The 22,378-nt window shown below is 41.0% G+C and overlaps 2 protein-coding genes and 1 non-coding gene across 11 annotated transcripts in view; 1 reads left to right on the top strand and 2 right to left on the bottom strand.

Annotated features, from left to right (window-relative positions):
- GPN1 (GPN-loop GTPase 1) overlaps nt 1-9,518 on the top strand; it is a 21,937-nt gene extending 12,419 nt beyond the window's left edge. For both annotated transcript variants that reach the window (XM_525723.8, XM_054678303.2), the window contains exons 12-14: nt 1,107-1,197; nt 6,504-6,611; nt 8,787-9,518. In XM_525723.8, coding sequence (XP_525723.5) covers nt 1,107-1,197; nt 6,504-6,611; nt 8,787-8,872 — 285 coding nt within the window. In that variant the 3' untranslated portion in view covers nt 8,873-9,518. The remainder of the gene's footprint in view (nt 1-1,106; nt 1,198-6,503; nt 6,612-8,786) is intronic.
- LOC112208260 (small nucleolar RNA SNORA36 family) lies at nt 719-847 on the bottom strand. Its single transcript, XR_002942676.1, has one exon. It is a non-coding gene; the product is annotated as a small nucleolar RNA SNORA36 family (small nucleolar RNA).
- SUPT7L (SPT7 like, STAGA complex subunit gamma) lies at nt 1,246-22,378 on the bottom strand. Of its 8 annotated transcripts, none has more exons than XR_010149596.1 (8): nt 22,044-22,182; nt 20,888-20,990; nt 19,693-20,310; nt 16,047-16,371; nt 14,064-14,301; nt 12,119-12,432; nt 5,530-5,657; nt 1,246-1,573 (listed from the first exon to the last, which is right to left on the bottom strand). XR_010149596.1 is itself a non-coding variant. In XM_009442201.4 (6 exons), exons 2-6 carry the CDS (start codon nt 20,899-20,901, stop codon nt 12,170-12,172), a joined length of 1,245 nt encoding a protein of 414 aa, XP_009440476.1. In that variant the 5' UTR covers nt 20,902-20,990; nt 22,039-22,378; the 3' UTR covers nt 11,744-12,169. The 8 variants fall into 8 exon arrangements, 4 of the variants coding, with proteins under 4 accessions (XP_009440476.1, XP_009440477.1, XP_001159334.1 ...); XR_678020.5 differs by having other exon boundaries at nt 19,693-20,097; XR_008546370.2 differs by having other exon boundaries at nt 19,693-20,097; nt 22,039-22,168.

The following is a 22,378-nucleotide window of genomic DNA, read 5'->3' as shown; positions in this document are numbered from 1 at the left end:
AAACCCAGCTCAATCTTGATGACATAAGTGCTTTTGTTTTGGTTATTAATGTATCTTTTATTTAATTAAAAAAGTTTTCTTTGTAGCTTTATTGAGGTACAAGTGGCTAATGAAATTTCAGTGTATCTTCTAAATACTTGTTAATTTAAATTTGTAAATTTGTATGTATGTTGTCTGGGTGCGGAAAGGCTCCTTAATGTTTCTTCCCTTTCAGAGGTCAATTTAAAGCTAGTTGTAGAATTTTGTATAAGAGTATAGTGGTGTTCACAACTCCTTTTCTTGTTGTTGAGAAAGGGTCTCACTCTGTCACCCATGCCAGAGTGCAGTGGCACGATCGCGGCTCACTGCAGCCTCGACCTTTTGGGCTTAAGCGATCCTCCCATCTCAGCCACCCGAGTAGCTAGGACAACATGTATGTACCACATGCCTGGCTAATTTTATTTTGTAAATATTTTGTACAGACAAGGTCTCACCGTGTTGCCCAGGCTGGTCTCAAATTCCTGAGCTCCTGCAGTCCTCCCTGCTGGGCCTCCTGTAGTGCTAGGATTACAGGCAGTTGCCACCATGCCCAGCCTTCTCTTATCCCAAATGATCGAGTGTCCTGCTTCCATAGGCTCATTGGATTCTTTGTCTCTGAGCCTTCCTGCTATGTCTACTTCAGGTTTTTGTGTTTTTTTTCCCCCATATAATAAAGTTTATTGTATCTTTTGTTTTTTCATTTTGTAGGCTGGGGATGAATAAAAAGAGTAATGCTTTCTATGTAGGCATTTTGCCTAGCCAGTTTAGATGTTCCAGTTCAATTAACAGAGCAGGGGATCCACCCTGGACTGAACTCAACACTTTAGAATTGAGGGTTCTTTTGAAATCTTTTTGTATTCCGTTTCTGAACCCTCTAAATCAGTCTGCAGAGCCCTCCAGTCTAAACTTCTGCAGTAACCCAGGCCCACGCTACTTAGTGTTTCTGTCCCTATACCAGACATCCCTTATCTGCATCAGTTTTTATGTAGCCTCTAGTATTTGTATAATTCTTCATCTCCACTGAGAAGTCTGGCATCTAATTTGGGACTCCTTTTTGAATATGATGACATTTTTCTCTGTATATACAGGCCAACGCAGAGAGCCAACAGCAGAGAGAACAACTGGAACGCCTTCGAAAAGACATGGGTTCTGTAGCCTTGGATGCAGGGACTGCCAGAGGTATTGGAGGGTTTCTTGGTGTTAGGAACTAAAAAAAGGTTACACTTCTTTCTTTCTTTCTTTTATTTATTTATTTTTGAGACGGAGTTTCACTCTTGTTGCCCAGGCTGGAGTCTCGGCTCACCACAACCTCCACCTCCCAGGTTCAAGCAATTCTCCTGCCTCAGCCTTCCTGAGTAGCTGGGATTACAGGCATGTGCCACCACACCCGGCTAATTTTGTATTTTTAGTAGAGATGGGGTTTTTCCATGTTGGTCAGGCTGGTCTCGAACTCCCGACCTCAGATGATCTACCCACCTGGGCCTCCCAAAATGCTGGGATTACAGGCATGAGCCACTGTGCCTGGCCGGTTACACTTATTTCTATCAGCAGGATTCTGTTTATATATGAAAGAGAGAAAGAGAAAAAGATAAAGGAAATGTGGTTTTATATATATATACACACACACACACACACACATACATATGCATACATATATATTAAAAAATAAAGGATTTGGAAAGGCAAATTTGAAATTATATACAGCTCTACCACTTTGGGTTCCTCTTTCAGGAAGTTTTTGCTTTACTTTGGCAATATACTTGATGTGTGCTGTGGTTTTTTTTTTGTTTGTTTGTAACACTTTTAACCCTCCTCAATTTTTTTTATAATTAAAAAAAATTTTTTTTTTTACAGTTTGACCTTAATTTCAGATTTACAGAAAAGTTACATGAATAATACAAATAATTGCCATAATTATTCTATCAGATTCCCAAAATGTTAACATTCTACCATGTTTACTTTATTCTTTATCTATATATGACTTTATATGTTATATAAATATATATTTTTCCTGAATCATTTGAGTAAGTTACAGATATAATACTCTTTTACCTTGAATAATTCAGTGTCTTTTTCCTAAAAACAAGGATATAATTTTATATAACCTCAGTGCAGTTATCAGAAATCAGGAAATTAACATTGACATAATACTATAATATTAGCTAACATATAGATCTTATTCAGATGTAGCCATTTCCCCATGATAGCAGGAGAAAATCTGGATGTGCATTGTATTTAATTCTCACATGCCTTATACTCCTTTAGAATCTGGAACAGTGCCTTAGTCTGACTTTGTATTTCATGACTGACATTTTTTAAGCATGTAGGATAGTTATTTTATAGAGCATCCTTCAGTTTAGGTTTGTCTCATGTTTCCTCATGATTTGATTCAGGTGACTAATTTTTGAATTGTTGTGTTTTTTCAAGGAATCACATTGGGAGGCACGTGATGTTGATTTGTTCCATTACTGGTGATGTTAACTTTGAGTATTTTTATAAAGTGGTGTATGCTACGTTTTTCATAAAGAATTACTATTTTTAGGCCGGGCGCAGTGGCTCACGCCTGTAATCCCAGCATTTTGGGAGGCCGAGGCGGGTGGATCACTTGAGGTCAGGAATTCGAGACCAGCCTGGCCAACATGGTGAAACCCCATCTCTCCTAAAAATACAAAAAATTAGCTGGGCGTGGTCGTGCATGTCTGTAATTCCAGCTACTCGCTGAGGCTGGAGAGTCTCTTGAACCCGGGAGGCAGAAGTTGCAGCGAGCAAAGATCGCGCCACTGCACTCCAGCCTGGGTGACAGAGTGAGACTCCCTCCATCTTAAAAACAACAACAACAAAAATTACTATTTTTAAATATGGCTGTTTTTCTGTTTGTAATAAGAATTTTGTGGGGTGATGCTTTGAGACTATAAATATCCTTTTAGTTTTCTAATGTTCACCCATTAGTTTTAATATCCATTGATATAATAGGAATATCAATTTTTCTGTGATTATATGTTGCAAATGTTTAATATTTTCTCCCTATCAGTTATCCTTTGACTTTGTTCATGGTGTTATTTTGCCATGCAAAAGTTCTTATTTTGTTTTGATGTAGTCAAATTGATCTATCTTTTATTGCATCTGGGATTTTAAGTCACAGTTAGGAAGCCTCTATATATACCTATGTTAAAGAGGAATTCACCTATTTTTTTTTTGTAGATTTGTCTGGTTTTATTTTCTAAATTGAGATCCCCGATTAATTTAGAGTTTATTCCTGGCTATAGTATAAGGTATATAGGTCGGTGTTATTTTTTTCATAAATAGTTGTATCTGTATGATTTATTTGAAAGTCTGCCTTTGCCTTAGTGAGTTTTTTTTTTGGTAGAGTTCTTTTTTTTTTTTTTTTTTTACAGATGAGGTCTGAGGCTGGTCTGGACCTCCTGGGCTCAAGCGATTTTTCCATCTCAGCCTGCCAACTAGCTTGGATAGGTGTATGCCACTGCACCTGGCTTGTAACAGCGATTTGAGATGCTACGTGTATAATGTTCCAGACCAGCCTCAGACCTCATCTCTAAATGTAGTAAAGTTCCATGCATACTTGAGTATATTTCTATATTATTTCACTGGACTGTTTATTTATTTATTTTTTTGAGATAGTTTCTCACTCTGTCACCCAGGCTGGAGTGCAGTGGCGCAATCATAGCTCCCTGCAGCCTCGAACTACTGGGCTCAAGCATTCCCCCTGTCTCAGCCTCCAGAGTAGCTAGATCTACAGGTGTGTGCCACCATGTCTGGCTAGTTTTAAGGAAATTTTTAAGAGACGAGGTCTCACAATGTTGCCCAGGCTGGTCTTGAACTCTTGGCCTCAGGCAGTCCTCCTGTCTTGGCCTCCCAAGGTGTTGGGATCATAGGCATGAGCCACCATCCCCAGCCCATTTTTTTTTCTTTTAACTTGCTTTGGTGAGCAAGGACTCCTTACTTTTATGCCTGTACCATGTTGTTTTAATTATGTAATTATGTTTCAATATCTGCTAGATCAGATTCTCCTCCTAATTTTTATTTGGCTGTCCTTACATGTTCTTCCACATGAACTGAGTATCAACTTTATCTAGTTCCTTAAAAAAGCTTTTTGGTATTTTAGTTGGGATTACATTATATTCATAATTAATTTAGGGAGAAGTGACATCTCTCTGATGTTCAGTCTTGCTACCCATGACCACAGAGTGTCTTTGTATTTGTCAGGTCTACTTGTGTCTTTCAGGAGTGTTTCCAGTTTTCCATATATAGGTTTTTCTTATTTCTTTTAAAAATGTTTTTGTTATTTTAGCCAACCTTTTTGACCAAGAGTTTTTGCCTGTTTCTTTTTAATTTTTTTTTTTTTAAAACAAATCATCTTTATGTATTTGTTTTGAGACAGGGTCTTGCTCTGTCACCCCAACTGGAGTGCAGTGGTGTGATCTTGGCTCACTGCAGCCTCTGCCTCCTGGGTTCAAGCTATTCTCCTGCCTCAGCCTCCCAAGTAGCTGGAACTAGAGGTGCCTGCCACCATGCCGGGCTAAATTTTGTATTTTTAGTGGAGATGAGGTTTTGCCGTGTTGCCCAGGCTGGTCTCGAACTCCTGGGCTCAAGTGATCTGCCCACCTCAGCCACCCAAAGTACTGGGATTACAGGTGTGAACCACTGTACCCAGCTTGAAATTTATGTATGTATGTATTTATTTTTGAGGCAGAGTCTTGCTCTGTCACCTCGGCTGGAGTGCAATGGCACGATCTCGGCTCACTGCAACCTCCGCCTCCCGGGTTCAAGCGATTGTTGTGCCTCAGCCTCCTGTGTAGCTGGGACTACAGGCACGTGCCACCACACCCAGCTAATTTTTGCATTTTTAGTAGAGACAGGGTTTTGCCATGTTGGCCAGGCTGGTCTTGAACTCCTGACCTCAGGTGATCTGCCCATTTCAGCCTCCCAAAGTACTGGGATTACAGGCATGAGCCACCATGCCCAGCCCCAGCTTGAAATTTATTCTAAGTATTTAACCTTCTTCATTACTGTTGAAAATGGGATTTTCTGGATCGTTATATCTTATAACTGGTTTATGTTTGTATGTATGAAGGCTTTTGATTTCTGTATATTCATCTTTTATCCTGCTACTTTACTGAATTAAAAAATTTTTTTTTAGTTTTATCATTGGCTCTGCAGGGGTTTTTAGGTTAGTTTTCATTTACAGCCCACCTTCCACCCCCACCCCTGTATATTGAGGGACTGCCCTCAAGATTCAGATGCAAGTCTATTGCAGCTTAGTGGAATCCTGCAACCAAATTGACTGTACTTAAAAGAAAAGCTCCATTTATTTATTTATTGTAATAAATTATACATTTATTTTTTCTTCTCATCAGCAACACTAGCATTTTTTTTTTCTGGGACATCTTTCTTAAAGGAGTGATGCTTCTGTTCATGAAAGTTATTGCTCTATGTCTAGTAGAGAACAGCAAAGCTAGTAACGGACTGGGTTTACCAGTTAAGTGTACTCACTTGTGCCATCCTGTTGTACAGCTCAGCAAAATACATTTCTATGTGCCACAGTCCTTTAGAATCACTTCTGAATATGTGAAGTCAATGTTAAAACTACTGCTGCAAAGGGTCTGCTGTAGTCAGCTAACCTGTTGAAGGTTGGGAGAGTTTAAGTAAATCATTTGAGGAAAGTCACAAGTATAGTTGCATAATTGTTAGTTAGGCGCAGAATGAAGCATTTACTGTCAGCATGTCCTGTCATCCTCCTTTTTCAGGCCCACAGGCCCCTTGAGATTTGTGCCAGTTGATGTTGCTGTCTCTGGCCACCCTTATTCCCTAGCTGAGCTCTCGCAAGCCTCATAGGCTCCTGAAGAAAGAGTGACTATGTCCTCCCATGGCAGTAGTGACTTGATTAGACTTCTCTCTGATTACTGGAGCTCAGCCCTCACTAGTTTTTCTGAATAGGGAATTTTACTTCTATTAGTGTATTTGATTTTCTATGTTTCCCCTCCCTCCTCTTCTTAAATAATACCCTGGCTCCTTGATAACATTTCACCCTGTATTTTCTGCAGACCTTCTCTGAACTTACATTTCTACCAGGAGGCTTCCTTAGCACTCCACACTTTCACTGTGACTCACCAGCACACTGGATCTGCTCAAATGTTGTTAGCTTTCATAGGAAAAACCATCACCCCTTCCAAGCTGTGAGCCAGTAAAAAAGAATGATGCTACTAGTAAGACAAGCTTCTTGAAAATTATTTCCCTCAGCTTAAAAAAATGGGACTCCTAGGGCTATTTGCCTTATGAAAGCACTTTGTGAACTAAGCTATTATAGAAATGTTAAGTGGTATTAACAATACATTTAGAAGAGGTAAGATCCTGCGTTTATATGTATCATGAGCACTTTCATCCTGCCAGTTTATGATCATAGTTACTTAGTGATTCAAGATCACCTTTTTGAGGAGGCATATCACTGATAGGTGTTTTCACTGTAGACAGCTTATCTCCTGTGCTGCACCCTTCTGATTTGATCCTGACTCGAGGAACCTTGGATGAAGAGGATGAGGAAGCAGACAGCGATACTGATGACATTGACCACAGAGGTGAGAGGTGGCTGAGGTGGCCCGTGGCAACAGAGCATCTGCTTATCCTCACATTGTTTGCCCAGGAGTTTCTTACTTTAAGCGTGTAGCCAGTAATAGTGGGGGAGAGATGATAAAGGATACAGCACCAGAAAAGAGTTTCCTATATTGAGAGTTCCTGTCCTGCCTACTGGATGGTTAATACTGAGCTGATTACAGGCCTTTCGTTGGTTTTGTGTCTTCTTATCTTTAGGTCCTAACTTGGTTTGAGGGATCCAGGACTTTTGTTTGTTGTTATTAGTATTTTGTTTTAAGAAGATGTAAGGGCTGGGTGTGGTGGCTCATGCCTGTAATCCCACCGCTTTGAGAGGCCAAGGCAGGAGGATTGCTTGAGGCCAGGAGTTCTGGACAAGCCTGGGCAACATAGTTAGTCCCACTCTCTACAAAAAAGAAAAAAATAGCTGGGCATGGTTACTCACACCTGTAGTTCAAGCTGCTTGGGAGGCTGAGGTGGGTGGGTTGCTTGAGCCCAGAAGTTTGAGGCTATTATGAGCTATGACTGTGCCACAGAACTCCAGGCTGGGTGACAGAGTAAGACCATCTCAAAAACAAAAAACACAAATAATACATAAGGTTATATGGACTAAAACAGGATAGAATGGCTCTGGAAACCCAAATTCCACTTGGCCTAGTTTTATGGACTGTGCACAGAATCTAATTGTTACTGTTATTTTTTTGAGACAGAGTTTTGCTTCATTGCCCAGGCTGGAGTGCAGTGGCACGATCTCAGCTGACTGCAACCGCTGCCTCCCGGGTTCAAGTGATTCTCCCACTTCAGCCTCCAGAGTAGCTGGGACCACAGGCACATGCCATCACAGCTGGTTAATTTTTTATATTTTTAGTAGAGACGGGGTTTCGCCATGTTGGCCAGGCTGGTCTCGAACTCCTGGCCTCAAGTGATCCGCCCATCTCGGCCTCCCAAAGTGCTGGGATTACAGGCATGAGCCACCATGCCCTGCCAGAATCTGATTCTTGAAACAACCATAGGCTGGGCACGGTGGCTCACGTCTGTAATCCCAGCACTTTGAGAGCCAAGGTGGGCGGATCACCTGAGGCCAGGAGTTCAAGACCAGCCTGACCAACATGGTGAAACCCCATCTCTACTAAAAGTACAAAAAATTAGCTGGGCTTGGTGGCAGGCACCTGTAATCCCAGCTACTTGGGAGGCTGAGGCAGGAGGACTGCTTGAACCTGGGAGGTGGAGGCTGCAGTGAACTGAGAGCTCACCATTGCACTCAGGCCTCAGTAACAAGAGTGAAACTTGATCTCAAAAAACAAACAAACAAACAAACAAAAACACGAAAACCACCATACGATTTAGGTCTTAGCTATGGCCAAGAGCAAATCTCCTTATTCTTTAGGCTGGGTTTTACATGTAAATTGCCTTATTTAATCAGATTTTTTAAGATGTAGTTTACCAACAGTGAAACTCACTTTTTGAGTATATAGTTTGATGAGCTTTAACAAATATATACTTTCTTGTAACCACAATCACAGTTGAAATGTAGAGCACTTCCCTCACCCCCCAAAACTTCCTCATGCCCCTTTTTTTTCAGTCCCCATCCTGAACACCTAGTGCCTGGCAACCACTGACTGATTTCTGTTCCTTTGATCTTGCCCTTTCCAGAATGCCATAGAAATAGAATCACAGTATTTAGCCTTTTGCATTTGACTTTTTTGACTCAGTAGTGTAGTCTCTCCATGTTGTTGCATGTATCAGTATGTTCTTTTTTATTGCTGAGTGATATTCCATTATTGTGGATGTCCCACAGTTTGTTTATCCATTCCCCAGTGGACTGATATTTGGGTAGAGTTTAGCTATTATGAGGAAAGCAACTATAAACGTTTCCAAATAGATCTTTGTGTAGACGTATGTTTTCATTTCTCTTGGTTAAAAATACCTACAAGTGGGACCTTATTTTAGCTACTATGAGGGAGGTATTCTTTCTACTTATAAAGAAACTACATTTTGGGCAGCATGATAGAGCATGCTTCTAGGAGACATTTCCTTTTTGAGGGAAGTGAGTACTTAAGTTTCTTAGAAGTAATGTACTGTTTTCTGATGGATGGGTGACGGGCTCTAATCAGTTTGTCTAATGAAAGAGTTGAAAAAGAATTGCCCTTTTTTCCTTGCAGTTACAGAGGAAAGCCATGAAGAGCCAGCATTCCAGAATTTTATGCAAGAATCGATGGCACAATACTGGAAGAGAAACAATAAATAGGAGACTTTAGCACACTTCACTTGTTTCTAGAAGTCCAGAATTTTGGACCTCCACGTGAAAGAACTATTCTTACCTCTGAACTGGGAGCTCCCATAAGGGATAATTTTCCTCAGAGTAGCAAAGTTTCTCTTATTAGAGAAATCTTGTGACTCAGATGAAGTCAGGGATAGAAGACCCTTGGACCTGGCAGGTTAATGCTGATTATTCCTTGGCCTTTCCCTTGTATTTATGCAAGGAAGGATATACTGAGCTGATACTCTTCCAAGCCTACAACTTCAAGTTTTATCATTTGAACTCAAGTACTTTTGCTGCTGAGGAATGGAATCAAAAGAACGTAGTCTCCTGGTGACCACCTCAGATCTCTATTATTAGGCTAGATGTATAGCTTCTACTCCCCCACCTTCTTGCTCTTGACCCTGCACTGTAAGTTGCCCTTCTATTAGCAGCCAAGGAAAAGGGAAACATGAGCTTATCCAGAACGGTGGCAGAGTCTCCTTGGCAATCAACCAACGTTGCTATGAAATATGCCTCACACTGTATAGCTCATTATAGGACATCAGGTTTGTTGAAAAAAGTGGGCAAGACATGATTAATGAATCAGAATCCTGTTTCATTGGTGACTTGGATAAAGAGTTTTTAATTTTAACTTTGTTCTAAGACTGCTTGTCATGATTTCAAATTAGAAAATTATATAATTGCAAACAGCTTCACTTCTCCTGTTCAACAGAGGCTTAAGGCCACATGTCCAAACTTGTCTCAATAAGGCGGTGATATTTTACTAAAGTTTCCCACGTGCACATACTGACTAAATACAGAGCTAGGCCCAGTTTGTATTGTACTCTGAACTTACTTAATGCAAAGTCTCCTTGGTGATTTTCGCAAAGTCCGTGGATTTGGGTCAGAGGCACATTTCATACATAACAGCCCTTAGAAACGTTTGCCCTGCCTCCACATTTTACAGTATCTTAAAACAGTACATTTCTTTCAAAGAATTTTATCTCTATGAGTCAGTACTCCAACTTAGTGGTTCTCACAGTGTGGACCAGGAGCATCAGCATCATCTGGGGAATTGTTCAACTTACCTCTTAAAACCTATGAACTCAGAAACCCTAGGGGTGGGCCGAGCAGTCTGTTTTAGAAAGCCCTCCATGTGATTCTGATGCATAGTAGCCTATGACATAATTCCAGAACAGGTGAATCTCAAGATACTAATCCTCACATCATTTGCTTTCTCATATTTCCCTCGTCTTGACCATCTGGTACCTGTTCTGCAGTTTAACATTCTGCAGCAATAAAAGTGTTTTATTATAAAGTATTAATTTCAATGTTCTATACTTAGTGGGAACCACTGGTCTCAAAATTTGAAGCTATTCTTTAAGAGGAGAACATTCGCAAAACTCAAGCATACTTGGTTTTTCTCTGTAGTACTTTTGAATGCTTTATCTTCCTTACAGAATAACTTGTCTTCCTTATGCTTTAAGCTCCAAAAGGGTAAGGAATAAGTCTTAATCATTTTTGTATTCCTTGCACAGGACCTAGCAAATAATTGGTACTCAATGTTTGCTGGATGAATGAACTAAATTCCCATACGGCCACTTTATGGAAACTAACTGCCTAATCGCCACTTTCATTATAAACAAAGGAAAATGAAGATAAGACTGCAACAGAGGCCAGGTGCAGTGGCTCACGCCTGTAATCCCAGCACTTTGGGAGCCCGGGGCGGGCAGATCACTTGAGGTCAGGAGTTTGAGACCAGCCTGGCCAACATGGTGAAACCTCATCTCTACTAAAAATGCAAAAATTAGCTGGGTGTGGTGGCACGTGCGTGTAATCCCAGCTACTCAGGAGGCTGAGGCAGGAGAATCGCTTGAACCTGGGAGGCAGAGGTTGCAGTGAGTCGAGATTGCACCATTGCACTCCAGCCTGGGTGACAGAGCAAGACTCCATCTCAAAAATAAATACATAAATAAATAAATTTAAAAAAAGACTGTGACAGAAAGGGTTCAGAGAAATGTGCTAAAGAGTTACAATTGGCAAATTTAAAATTATATGTTAAACTATAACCTCATTTCTATCATATTCATTTATTCTCAATACCTGGGACATTTAAGGCATTCAATAATGAATTAAAGCTGTGCCTTATTTTGGTCTGCATTAAAGGAGTGGTCTAAATTTTACAAGATATATTTTGCATCAGAAAATCAAACTTCAGCAGTTTAACATGCTGGCATCCATCACCAAGGCATGAAGCAACACATTTGCTAATGATTCCTAATCACTACAGTGCTACATCATTTACTTAATAAATACTGATTCAGTACTTATATATACAGATAGTCTGATGGATGAGTAACCGCAGTTATGTTGTTCAGGACATGATGTAAAGTTGAAAGGTGCATAGTGCTATGCTTTAAAGGCTGCCTTTACAGTAGAAGAAGCAAAGTGTGCTTAATGGACTGCTGTCCTCTGATGACCAAGCAAATGCAACGAATGAAATATGCACAAGGCTGTCCTTGGACAGTACTTGTTTGCTTTGCTCACAAAGGAGAAAAGGAAAGAAACAATTGAAAATATGTATATGGTGAAAGTATGTGAGTCTGAGCAGAAATAACAAAGGCAAAAGGATGAGGAGAGATGGAGTAAGTCTAGAGAAGAAAATAAATGGATGAGATAGAGAGCTGTCTAAGCAAAAAAGTGTCAGACCTCTGATCTTATAAGTAAGACACTTCAAAAGTAGCAAAAACAGTTTTAAGAAGGTGACTAATAGATAAGGTGTGTTGTGTTTAGCTATTTCCTGTTAGGTATTAGTAATGGGTTCCCAATGACCTGAGCCAAAAATGAATCAAGTTAAATGAAAACTGACATCTGATATGAGCATATATTATGAGTCTATTCAAGCACAGTTTTGAAGTTAGCAAACATCTAAATCCTCACATCTCTACAAGGTAGGTCAAAGTATGATTCTTCTCAGTTGTACAAGATAAATGGCTGTAGAGAAGCTAAGTAACATGTCTAGTCATAGTTAAGACAACAATCGGGGACAGTGCTTTGGTCTGATTGCCATGCCAGCATCATATTTTATCTGTGAAGGGTGGCTTGGTTGTGGAAAACTATAAAAACTGGATGCAAAAGTAAAATGCAACCTTGTTTGGTGACGTCCAGTTCCTCTGGAATTAGGAAAAACCACTTGTGTTTAAGAACAGGAGTCAAATCAATTTTTAAGGAAACAGATTCTAATACAAAAACCTTTTCTGTTGGGTCTAGTAGGTCTGGACAAAACATCTCCCTCTTTTCCTTTTATATTTTCCTCATCCTCTTCTTGCAGCGCTGGTTGAAAACAGGGGAGGACCCCATGAGGCTGTCAGTGGAGTGGGAACCATAGCTGCTATCTGAGTCATCAGGGCTCTGAGGAATCCCAGCTTCACTCATGCCTGACATAGGCTCCTCGAAGACATCGCTGCCCAGCACACCATGCCCAGAGACATTGCCTTCTTCACTTTCTTGAGGCTCCATTTTCACATGGGCCAGATTCCAAAGAGGAGAAGCATTTACCTCTGCACCTAGAAACAGAGGAAAGATGGACATATACCAAGTGTATATGTGTAGCCAAGTGTATATGTGTAGCCAAGTGTAGAACAAAGAGTAAATATACCACTCAGAACCAACTAATATGCTTTGAGCTCAGTTTTCACTCTGATTCTGTACTTGGCTGGAGAATATGGTTATTCTCTGCTTCAAAAAGTTAACCATCCCAAAAAATTACCAGCTCTGATTATCTTCTTTTCCATTTCTTCTACCTTTCTTTCCTCTACCTCACCCACCCCCATTTCCCCTAAACCAGGGAAGTGAAACTAGGCAGGTGGAAAGATCCCCTGTCTCACAGCCCAAAGACATGCACAACCACAGGACTTGTTCAGTTGTTTAGTTTGCCTGTCCTTCCTTCCTTTTATGGGGCCATCTTGTTTTCCTGCCTTTTGTTTGGGTCTCTGGTCATCTCTTGCATTATGAAAAATTAATGGTCACTACATAATGCTAACAGCAGTTCTCTACCTGGTCTTCTTTGAAGAGACATGGTCCCGAAGTCCGCAACAATTTCTCTTTGGCCCTCGCATCTCTCTATGTATTCTAGCAATGCTGTTCTCTTACGGTTATTCTTCCATAGTGAAAGGCTCTCTGCCCAACACTTTTAAAAGTATGACCTAATTCCATTTAGACCACATTTGAGGATTTGCTATTTGAGTCATTTGTGCATTGATGACAATTTGTACTTGTAAACAACTGAGTGTCCAGACTAATTTGCAACCTAACTGACACGTAACCAGTCAGTTGTCCTGGCTCCTAAGGTAATCACAGAGTCTGGAAAAAGAAGCCAGCTACCTCTAACTGGGAAGCCCTATTTCTTTTTTTTTGAGACAGAGTCTTGCTCTGTTGCCCAGGCTGGAGTGCAGTGGTGCAATCTCGGCTCACTGCAAGCTCCGCCTCCTGGGTTCACACAATTCTCCTGCCTCAGCCTCCTGAGTAGCTGCGACTACGGGTGTCCACCACCACGCCCAGCAAATTTTTTGTATTTTTAGTAGAGACAGGATTTCACTGTGTTAGCCAGGATGTTCTCGATCTCCTGACCTCGTGATCCGCCCGCCTCAGCCTCCCAAAGTGCTGAGGTTACAGGCGTGAGCCACTGCGCCCAGCCGGAAGCCCTATTTCAATGTCTTTCATCTTCAGTTTGTTAGAATACTCTAGCAGGGAAGCCAAACTCTGAGAACATCCTTGAGCAATTAACACTCCCCCATCTATCTGGCAGCTGTCTTATTCAATGAAGTACAAGCATCAGGAAGGACCAATACAGAATACTAAAAATAAAATACTAAAGGAGGAAGGGGATATCGTCCCAACCAGCTGGATCAGCTGAATCAGCCTTGGTAATCAACGTGACAACACATATTGCATCTACATCTTAACTAGGGATTATTTTAAAGAATGCCTGTAAAGCTGTGCTAATCCTCTCTTCACTAATTAGAAAGAGAAGAATGCTGGGATCTCTAGATAGGTGAAACTGTATTCGTTTTAGGACTTTCCATTCTGCCCACTGCTGCTTTTGTTCTTCTACCTCTTGAGCTTGATTCCAAAAAGCAAAAAGTACTGAAATTGGCAGATCTCCCAGAATCAAAGTGAGTAAGTTTATTTGTCTTACTTGAAGCCTGTGGTGAAGCTTCAACCTCCAGGTTAGATGGGAAGCGTTCGCTCTGAGCCCCAAGCACTCCCATAGGCAGTGACTGGTCTCCAGAAGCAAGGTCAGCCTCCAGCTCCTCACTGACAGGAAAAGTGATGTCGCTCACAGGTTCCTCCTTGATCTTCACAGGTTTAGCGTCCTCTGTGGCCTTCTCAGGATTGACAATCCTTTCATATTCTTCAGAGAGTTGCTTACTAATCTGTTGGCAAGCAAGAGTCAATTTTCCAAGGAAATGTTAAAAGCAAGTTGGATAGTCAGCTTGTGACGTCCCATGGAAAAGCCAACAGAACATGAATAACAGAATTTTAAAACATTCACTGCCAATGGAAGGGATTTGTTTAAGGTGTTGAGTTTGCATTTATGAGTGATAGAGATATGTAAAGAAAATTGGTTTGGCAGAGAATGTGTATGTCATTAATTAAAAGTTACATAAAGGTAAAAAAATGTGTTAGAACTGGGATAAAAGATTACATTTTTTTGGCTATAAAAATTAACAGTAGGCTGGGCACGGTCATTCACACCTGTCATCCCAGTACTTTGGGAGGCCAAGGCGGGAGGACAACTTGAGCCTAGGAGTCTGAGACCAGCTTGGGCAGTATCTAGTGAGACCCCATCTCTACCAAAAAAAAAAAAAAGCTGGGCATGGTGGTTCACATCTGTGGTCTCAGCTACTTGGGAGGCTGAGGTGGAAGGATCGCTTGTAGTGAGCTGTGATTGTGCCACTGCACTCCAGCCCAGGCAACCCTGTCTAAAAAAAGGGAAAAAAAAGTTGACATATGTATCCTAGGTGAATAATCAATGGTGTGGGAAATCTGGATCACTTAGCAAAGACTTTTTTCTTGGGTGTTAAAAATTCCTAATCATATTTTAGACCTGCAGAAACTGAAACAGTGAACAAACGACTTAAGAGCACAAGGGCTGAAGAGATTAGATATTTCTGGTTCCAAGCAAAATCATCACCCCCCACCAACCCATCCTCCAGGCAATATCATTTTACTCTGTTTTTTTCATAGCACTTAACATTATCCAAAATTGTTTTTTTGTGTGTATGTGCTTAGAGACAGGGTCTTGCTATGTTGCCCAGGCTGGTCTTAAACTTCTGGCCTCAAACAATCCTCCCACCTCAGCCTCCCAAGCAGCTATATTAGATATATATATTACAATTCCAGTCAAACCATTATATTAGCTGCTTGAGAGGCTGAGGCAGGAGGATTGTCAGTAGGTCTGTGTTCTCTTTTTTTTTTCTTTTCAGACAGGGTCTTGCTCTGTCACCCAGGTTGGAGTGCAATGGCACAATCATGGCTCACAGCAGCCTTAACTTCCTGGTCTCAAGTGATCTTCCCACCTCACACTCCCAAGTAGCTGAGACCACAGGCATGAGCTACCATGTCCAGCTAATTTTTATTTTTTAATTTTCTGTAGAGATGGGGGTCTCACTATATTGTCCAGGCTGGTCTTGAACTCCTGGCCTCAAGCAATCCTCCCACCTCAGCTTCCCAAGTAGCTGGGATTACAGGCATGTGCCATCATGCCCAGCTCCTGAAATTGTTTTGATCGTTATTTATTGACTTGTGTTTGTCTCCCTTCAAAAACAATGTAAACTCAGGTAACTTAGTAACTGCTGAATCCCACAATGCTCGACTCTCAACAGGCACTCAATAAATACTTGTTGAATAAAAGCAGACTAACTGCATTCTCTCAGATTCCATATACTTGTGGATAGTTTCTTTCAGAGGAAGTATCAGTGAATGTGGCCATTCACTGACTAAAGGAGACCCATGGTATTTGGCCAGGAACATCGCTAGGGCCATCATAAAAGTATGTTAAGTTCACTCTGTTCCAAGACTCTGTGCTCTGCACTCTAGACCAAGTGTTGTGGGATCCTGCTGAACACTCCGAGATTCCACAGACATCTGTGCCCACTTTTCAACAGGGTCGCCTCACCTGTAGCATGTAACTGTGATAGTCCTTGATGCGGTGCTGCCAGAACTTCTGGAGGGAGAGCACACTGCCAATACCCACTTCATGGAATACCTGCTCCATCACATCAGGAAAAGGAGTCTGTCCCAGCCGGGCCTCCCGGTCCACAGCAAAACGCAGCAACTTGGTAAACTTAAGGCAATACTCATGTGCCACATCAGTTAGGGTCTCCAGGACACTCTCATTAGCACAGTCAAAGCCCGCGTGGGCCAGGATTGTGGCCACTGCCTGGTAGAGGAGCTGCCGACAGGAGTGCCAGCTGAGTTCAGTCACAGGTTCCCCTTTCCCACTGAAAGTGGAGATACGGTGGTGTTATTAATGTTCTTGCAAAGGGGTGACCCCTCCTGTCTTCCCCAGGAGTTTTACAATTCCAGTCAAGCCACTGGCCTAGCTTTCCAGGGAAATTCCATCCAAGTTACATAGCTCAGTTTCATCCTGCTGCTATCTGGGCATGTCTTAGCAACCCATGGTCATATCTTTGAGCTCCTCCAAAGACATAGTTTGAATAGGCAATACATGTCTATAATACACAATCCAAAAGGATATCTAGTGAAAAGAAAGTTTCCTTCTAGCAACTGTTCAATTTTGATCACTTTTAGGATTAAGTTTAACAGTATAGCCCAGACACTGCTCAATGATGCTCTAATTATTTTACCATAACCTAGTTTTCATACATGCTGGGCAATATATTCATACAAACTTTTAGAAATTCACAGTTCCAATAAAGAGATTCTTCACAGTTGCCAGGAGTTTAAGATTCTTAGATTCTTATAAAATTACAAGGGACCATTTCAAAACAGGGAAGTCAACTCAATTTTATAAAAGCAATTTAAAACATATATAGCTTACAAAGCATTTTCATCCTATCCTGTGTTGTGCAATGGGTAGGGTCTGTATTATTATTATTTCTATTTGCCAGGAGAGGAAACAGGTTTAGAAGGGCTGACTTGCCAAAATTTGTTTACATATAATTAGTAAGTGGTAAAGCTTCTGACTCCAGAAACCGTATCCTGCATAATACACCATTTTGCCCCTAATCACTACTGAAGAAATCTTAATTTTCCAAGAAAAAAATTAAGAAAGCTATTTGATCTAAAAATAAGTTAAGAAGCTTTTAATAATTTACCTGTCTCTTGAAATTTCCTACTGGCTTCTGCCTACCCCTGACAAAGGAATTTATTTTACCAATAAAAATAAAATAGAGCACAGAAAATCATTTTTCCTTGGTTCGTACTTGGCATGTGTCATCACGCACTGTACAAAAGTGCCTGAGTGGTTATCCACCCACTAAACTCTGACCTGTTCAATAGCAACTATTGCAGTTTACATAATAGTTTGACAATAAGATAACTAATTGCCAAGTAACTTTTCATTTACTATCTTCATCATTTCCATGGCCAGTGTCTCTGGGCCAAAAGCTAAAGGCCTCATAAGTACCTAATAAACAGAGACAACTAAACCAATATCACTTTCCTAGAATAATATCTGGACCTCTTTCAAAGGAAAATAATTTTTTGGTGCCCCCATAACTGATGCAAATTATTTTTGTTATACAGTTTCCTAAATATGTATAAAATAAAACCAGGTACAAACTTTTGATGGTCATGGCTCTTACTATATAAATTTGATACAAAACTAAAAATGAATAAACAGCATCAATTTAATACGATAGATAACATTATACTGTTGAAATTAAATTGCCCTCAATATGTGAATACAGTATTGATCACCACAGAGCAAGTTTTTTGAGTTGGGCGTGTCTATGCTAGCATATGCTGTGCATGTAATAACACAGTTATGCCTCCCCTTTTCATTATTCCAGTGACTTCAGAACCTTTGATTACAATGGACCTTGATATAATCTGGCCTTCACCTGGCCCAACTGCAATGCAACCCCTGTGTATTTAGTCTATTTCTGTACTTTTCTCATTAGTTTGGGAACCACTAAAATAGTATTACCAGCAACAGGTAGATGTAATAAATAACATATAATATCACTTCTGTAGTATTCTTGCCGAACATATTTAATCTGAATCTAATCTTGAGGAAATAATCAGCAAATCCAGTAATTGGGACATTCTACAAGTGACCTGAACTCATAAAAGACTCTAAAGAGGCATAACAACCAGGTACAATGCATGAATCTTTGTTAGATCCTGGATTCGAGGGAAAAGACATTTACAAAAGATATTTTGTAAATATACTTACAAAAGATAATTGGAAGAATGTGAATATGAACTTATTAAGTGGTACTTAATGTTCATTTACTTTGGTAATGGTATTATGATTATGCAGGAAAATTTCCTTATTCTTAGGATATGCATGCTGAGGAATTTAGGGGTGAAATATGGTGATGTCTGCAACTTACTTTAAAATGTTTGGGGGAAAAAATGTGTGCATATACAAGTATGCATATATGTACGTTTGTATATGTGTGTATATATGTGTATACACACACATATGTGAGAAAGTAAATGTGGCAAAATGTTAAACATTGGTGAGTCATGGTGAAGGTATTTGGATGTTTGTTGACTATTACACATTTCTGTAGGTTTGGCAAATTTCAAAATGAAAATAAAAAAGTAATTGGCATTAAATACAACTTGCACACTGACATCTAGTAGCAGCTCTAGGTTATAAGGCAGTCACGTTCAGAGGATGTGGAGCAGAGCTTCTCAAACTTAAATGCACATACAAATCTCCTGGAGATCTTGTTATAATGCAGATTCTGATTCAGCAGGACTGGGTGAGGCCTGAGATTCTGCATATCTAAAAAACTGCCAGGTGATGTTGATGCTGCAGATCTTGGACCAGATATTGAGTAGCAGGGATCAATAACATTTTTATATTATTATTTCTTTTTTTTTTTTTTTTCCAGACAGGGTCTCACTCAGTCACCCAGGCTGGAGTGCAGTGGAGTGATCTGCAATCTCTGCCTCCCCTGGGTTCAAGTGGTTCTCGTGCCTCAGCCTCCCGAGTAGCTGGGACTACAGATGTGCGCCACTACACCTGACTAATTTTTGTATTTTTAGTACAGATGGGGTTTCGCCATGTTGGCCAGGTTGATTTTGAACTCCTGGCCTCAAGTGATCCACCCACCGTGGCTTCCCAAAGTCTTGGGGTTACAGGCATGAGCCACTGTGCTCAGCTTATATTATTATTTCTTGAACTATGTTATCAAAATGAAAACACACAATTTAAAGATTCTTGTGTAGACTTGTGGATTCCTAAAAATACCAGAATAAGTCCATGAATCCCAATTTGAAGACAACGAGCTAAACCCATAATTTTTTTTTATATTAAATAGAAAGACTAGATCCTAAGAACTATGAGGCCATGGCCTTTTTTACATACCAGTGTACTACCCTGCTCCTAGTAAAGTGCTTGGCACATAGTAAGCACTCAAAAAATTAAAAAATACAGACCCTGAATTCTGAAGACTGGCATTCAAAACTTAGACATCCCACTAATTACCTGGAGAAACCCTGGCCAAGTCAATTACTCTTATCCTCAGTTTCCTCGCATGAAAATGGAAATGCTATTATAGGCTTAACAGGGTTGTTGGGAAGATGACTTGAGAAAAGTAAGATACAGCAAAGCCTTGCCTTACCGATAAAAGTCACTCTCTGGGTCACTGTGCCGGATCTGGAATGGTGCATTGGGATTCTTACAATCTAAAGGCAGGAGGTCATCAGGGAGAGGAGGTGACCCAGGGCACGAGGGAAGAGGTTCACTCTCTTCAGTTTTTACACCTTCTGTCTGCTGCTGATTCTGGGCCTGAGCTGTGGCAATAAGGTTGCGAAGACGTCGGTTGTGCTGAATCAACTGAATCGTATGGATGGTGAGACTACATGGCTCTGAGGGGATGTCCAACATAGTGGGGGGCTTCGGCTTGTTGGCTGAGGGTTGGTGCAGGGGTGGGTCATGGACTTCCACCAGACGGAACTCCCGTGGGAGCAAATCGAAGGAACTTCTGTTGGTCTGGCTTGATGATATTGGTATCTCTCCCCAGTATCTCAACATTTTGGAATAAGAAGAGAAGAGGTCTCAGGATAAATGTAGACAATAACCTAAAAGTAATGTGTTTAAATCCTGGCAACTTTAGATTATAGGCTTCTGTAGTGAAAAATACGAGGTCTAGCCAGTTATTTATGTAAAAAGTAGGCTATTTGTGACCACTTAGAAAAATGTCAGTGTCAGCAAAACTGTAGGACCAAAGGTGTTCTCCCTAAATAAATTAAGAGAAATGTAACTGTTAGATGCTGGTTATTGTCATATTATGACAATTCCTACTACACTGAACCACAGGGTAGAATTTGGGTCATTAGTGGACCAATAGCTACAACAGCATCTGGAGCTCTAGTATCCCTATTTCCCATCTCACTCACTAACTCATTACCAGAACTACCATCATGCTCAATCCTGAACAATAAGCAAGGCATGGTAAGGTATCTTGATACATCTGTGCTGGATCAATAGGAGAAAAACTAGTAGGGTTAAAGATAATAAGAAGTGGTTCTTACTCTGTGTGTCTTAGGCATGATCCTGGTGGAAAAATTTATGAACCATTAATCTAAATGGCATTATGCTTTCAACTTTTGACATATAGAACGTGAGAGATTTCTGCTGCGTTCTAATTGGTATCCCTTCCTCCAATCTCTCTTTGTATGTCATCTATTCTCTACACTGCTGCTAGACATACTTTTTTTAAAACTTAAATCAAATGGCTTCCCATTGCCTATTGGAAAAAGTCAGAATTCCTTGGCTTACCATTCAACAAAATTCACAATCTGGTTTCAACTCACCTTTGCAGATTCATTGTCCATATGTCTCTTCAAGTTCAACAAACATTTATCAAATGCCAGGCATTCCGTGTGAGTCAAAGACTGATAATGTGAGATCCTTGCCCTGAAGTGAGGAAGAGAAACAGAAGCAGAATATTTCAATATGAAACATGGTAAGTACTGTTCTAGAGGTATATGGACCTGGGGTACTGGAAGCACAAAGGAGGAGCTTCCTGGGTGAAATGACTACCTTTGTTCTAACAACATTATACTACTCAGTTTCTTGAGAATGCTGTACATTTCCACAGTTGACACTTTCAGCTGTGAACTCTGCCAGAAATGCTCTGCCAACCTTGCACATCCCTGGCAGACTCATATTCATTTTTAAGTACAGCATAAGTCCCCACCCTCCGTCACTTCACCAGTGCATCTCCCTTTCTCTATTCTCACAGTGCTTTGCAACTCTATGTCACAGCATTTATCCTTGGATTTTAATTAGTACTTATCGCAATAGATTTTTTCTGCCCGTCTATTTCTTATGGCCATGGTCTTGTTACAGGGCCAGGCACACAGAAATATCTGGCATTTGTTGAATGTTTACTATATGCCAGACTTCACCTTTTTTGTTTGTTTCTTTTTTGAGACAGGGTTTCACTCTGTAGCCCAGGCTGGAGTGCAGTGGTGCAGTCATGGTTCACTGCAGCCTCAACCTCCTGGGACCAAGCAATCCTCCCACCTCAGCCTCTGGAGTAGCTGGGACTACAGGCGCGCACCATCAAACCTGGATTTTTTTTTTTTTTTTTTTTTTTTTTTTGGCGAGACAGGGTCTCGCCATGTTGCCCAGCCTCCTCTGGAACTCCTGGGCTCAAGCAATCCTCCCGCCTCAGCCTCCCAAAATGTTGGGATTACAGGCATGAGCCACCGGTCTGGCTGGCCTTTATTGTTTGATTCAATTCTTCCAACAACCCTATGAGGCTAATAATCTTATTATCCCCATTTTTCAGAGTGAGGGCTGAGGCCTAGTGTCTTGCCCAATGTCACAAATGGCGAGGTCAAAAATCGACAGTCTCCAGAGTCTGCTCTCTTAACCACTTAGCTATTCTGCCTTAATAATTTCAGAAAAAAAATACATGAATGAACGAAATAACAAAAAAGTCGCCCTCTTCCCTTACTTTACCGAAAGGAGCACGAAGAACAGGCACGGAGCCCAAGGAATGCCCAAGTCCCTCCAGGGGTTTCCTCGGTCACGGTCCGCCGGCGCAGGCGCCAATCACAGGGTCCTGAGGTCGCCTGACGTTCAGGGCAGCCGGAAGACGGGGAGGTCTGGACCTGAACCGAGACAAGGAGGTACCACACTATTCACTGCTGCGTCGCAGAGCGGGCTGGGCGGCTGTCTGGACCTCGAGAGGCCTGAGGCAAGGATCGCGTCAGACCCCGAAAGCTGGTTTGTTGATTAGTGATCTAAGACCGCCGGAAGCGCTTCTTCTCAATCAAGCTATGCAACAGGAAGTC

This window comes from Pan troglodytes, chromosome 12 (assembly GCF_028858775.2).
Source record: "Pan troglodytes isolate AG18354 chromosome 12, NHGRI_mPanTro3-v2.0_pri, whole genome shotgun sequence".
Lineage (NCBI taxonomy): Eukaryota > Metazoa > Chordata > Mammalia > Primates > Hominidae > Pan > Pan troglodytes.
Note: the sequence above shows the minus strand (reverse complement) of the source record. Positions and strands in the feature narration are given on the sequence as shown.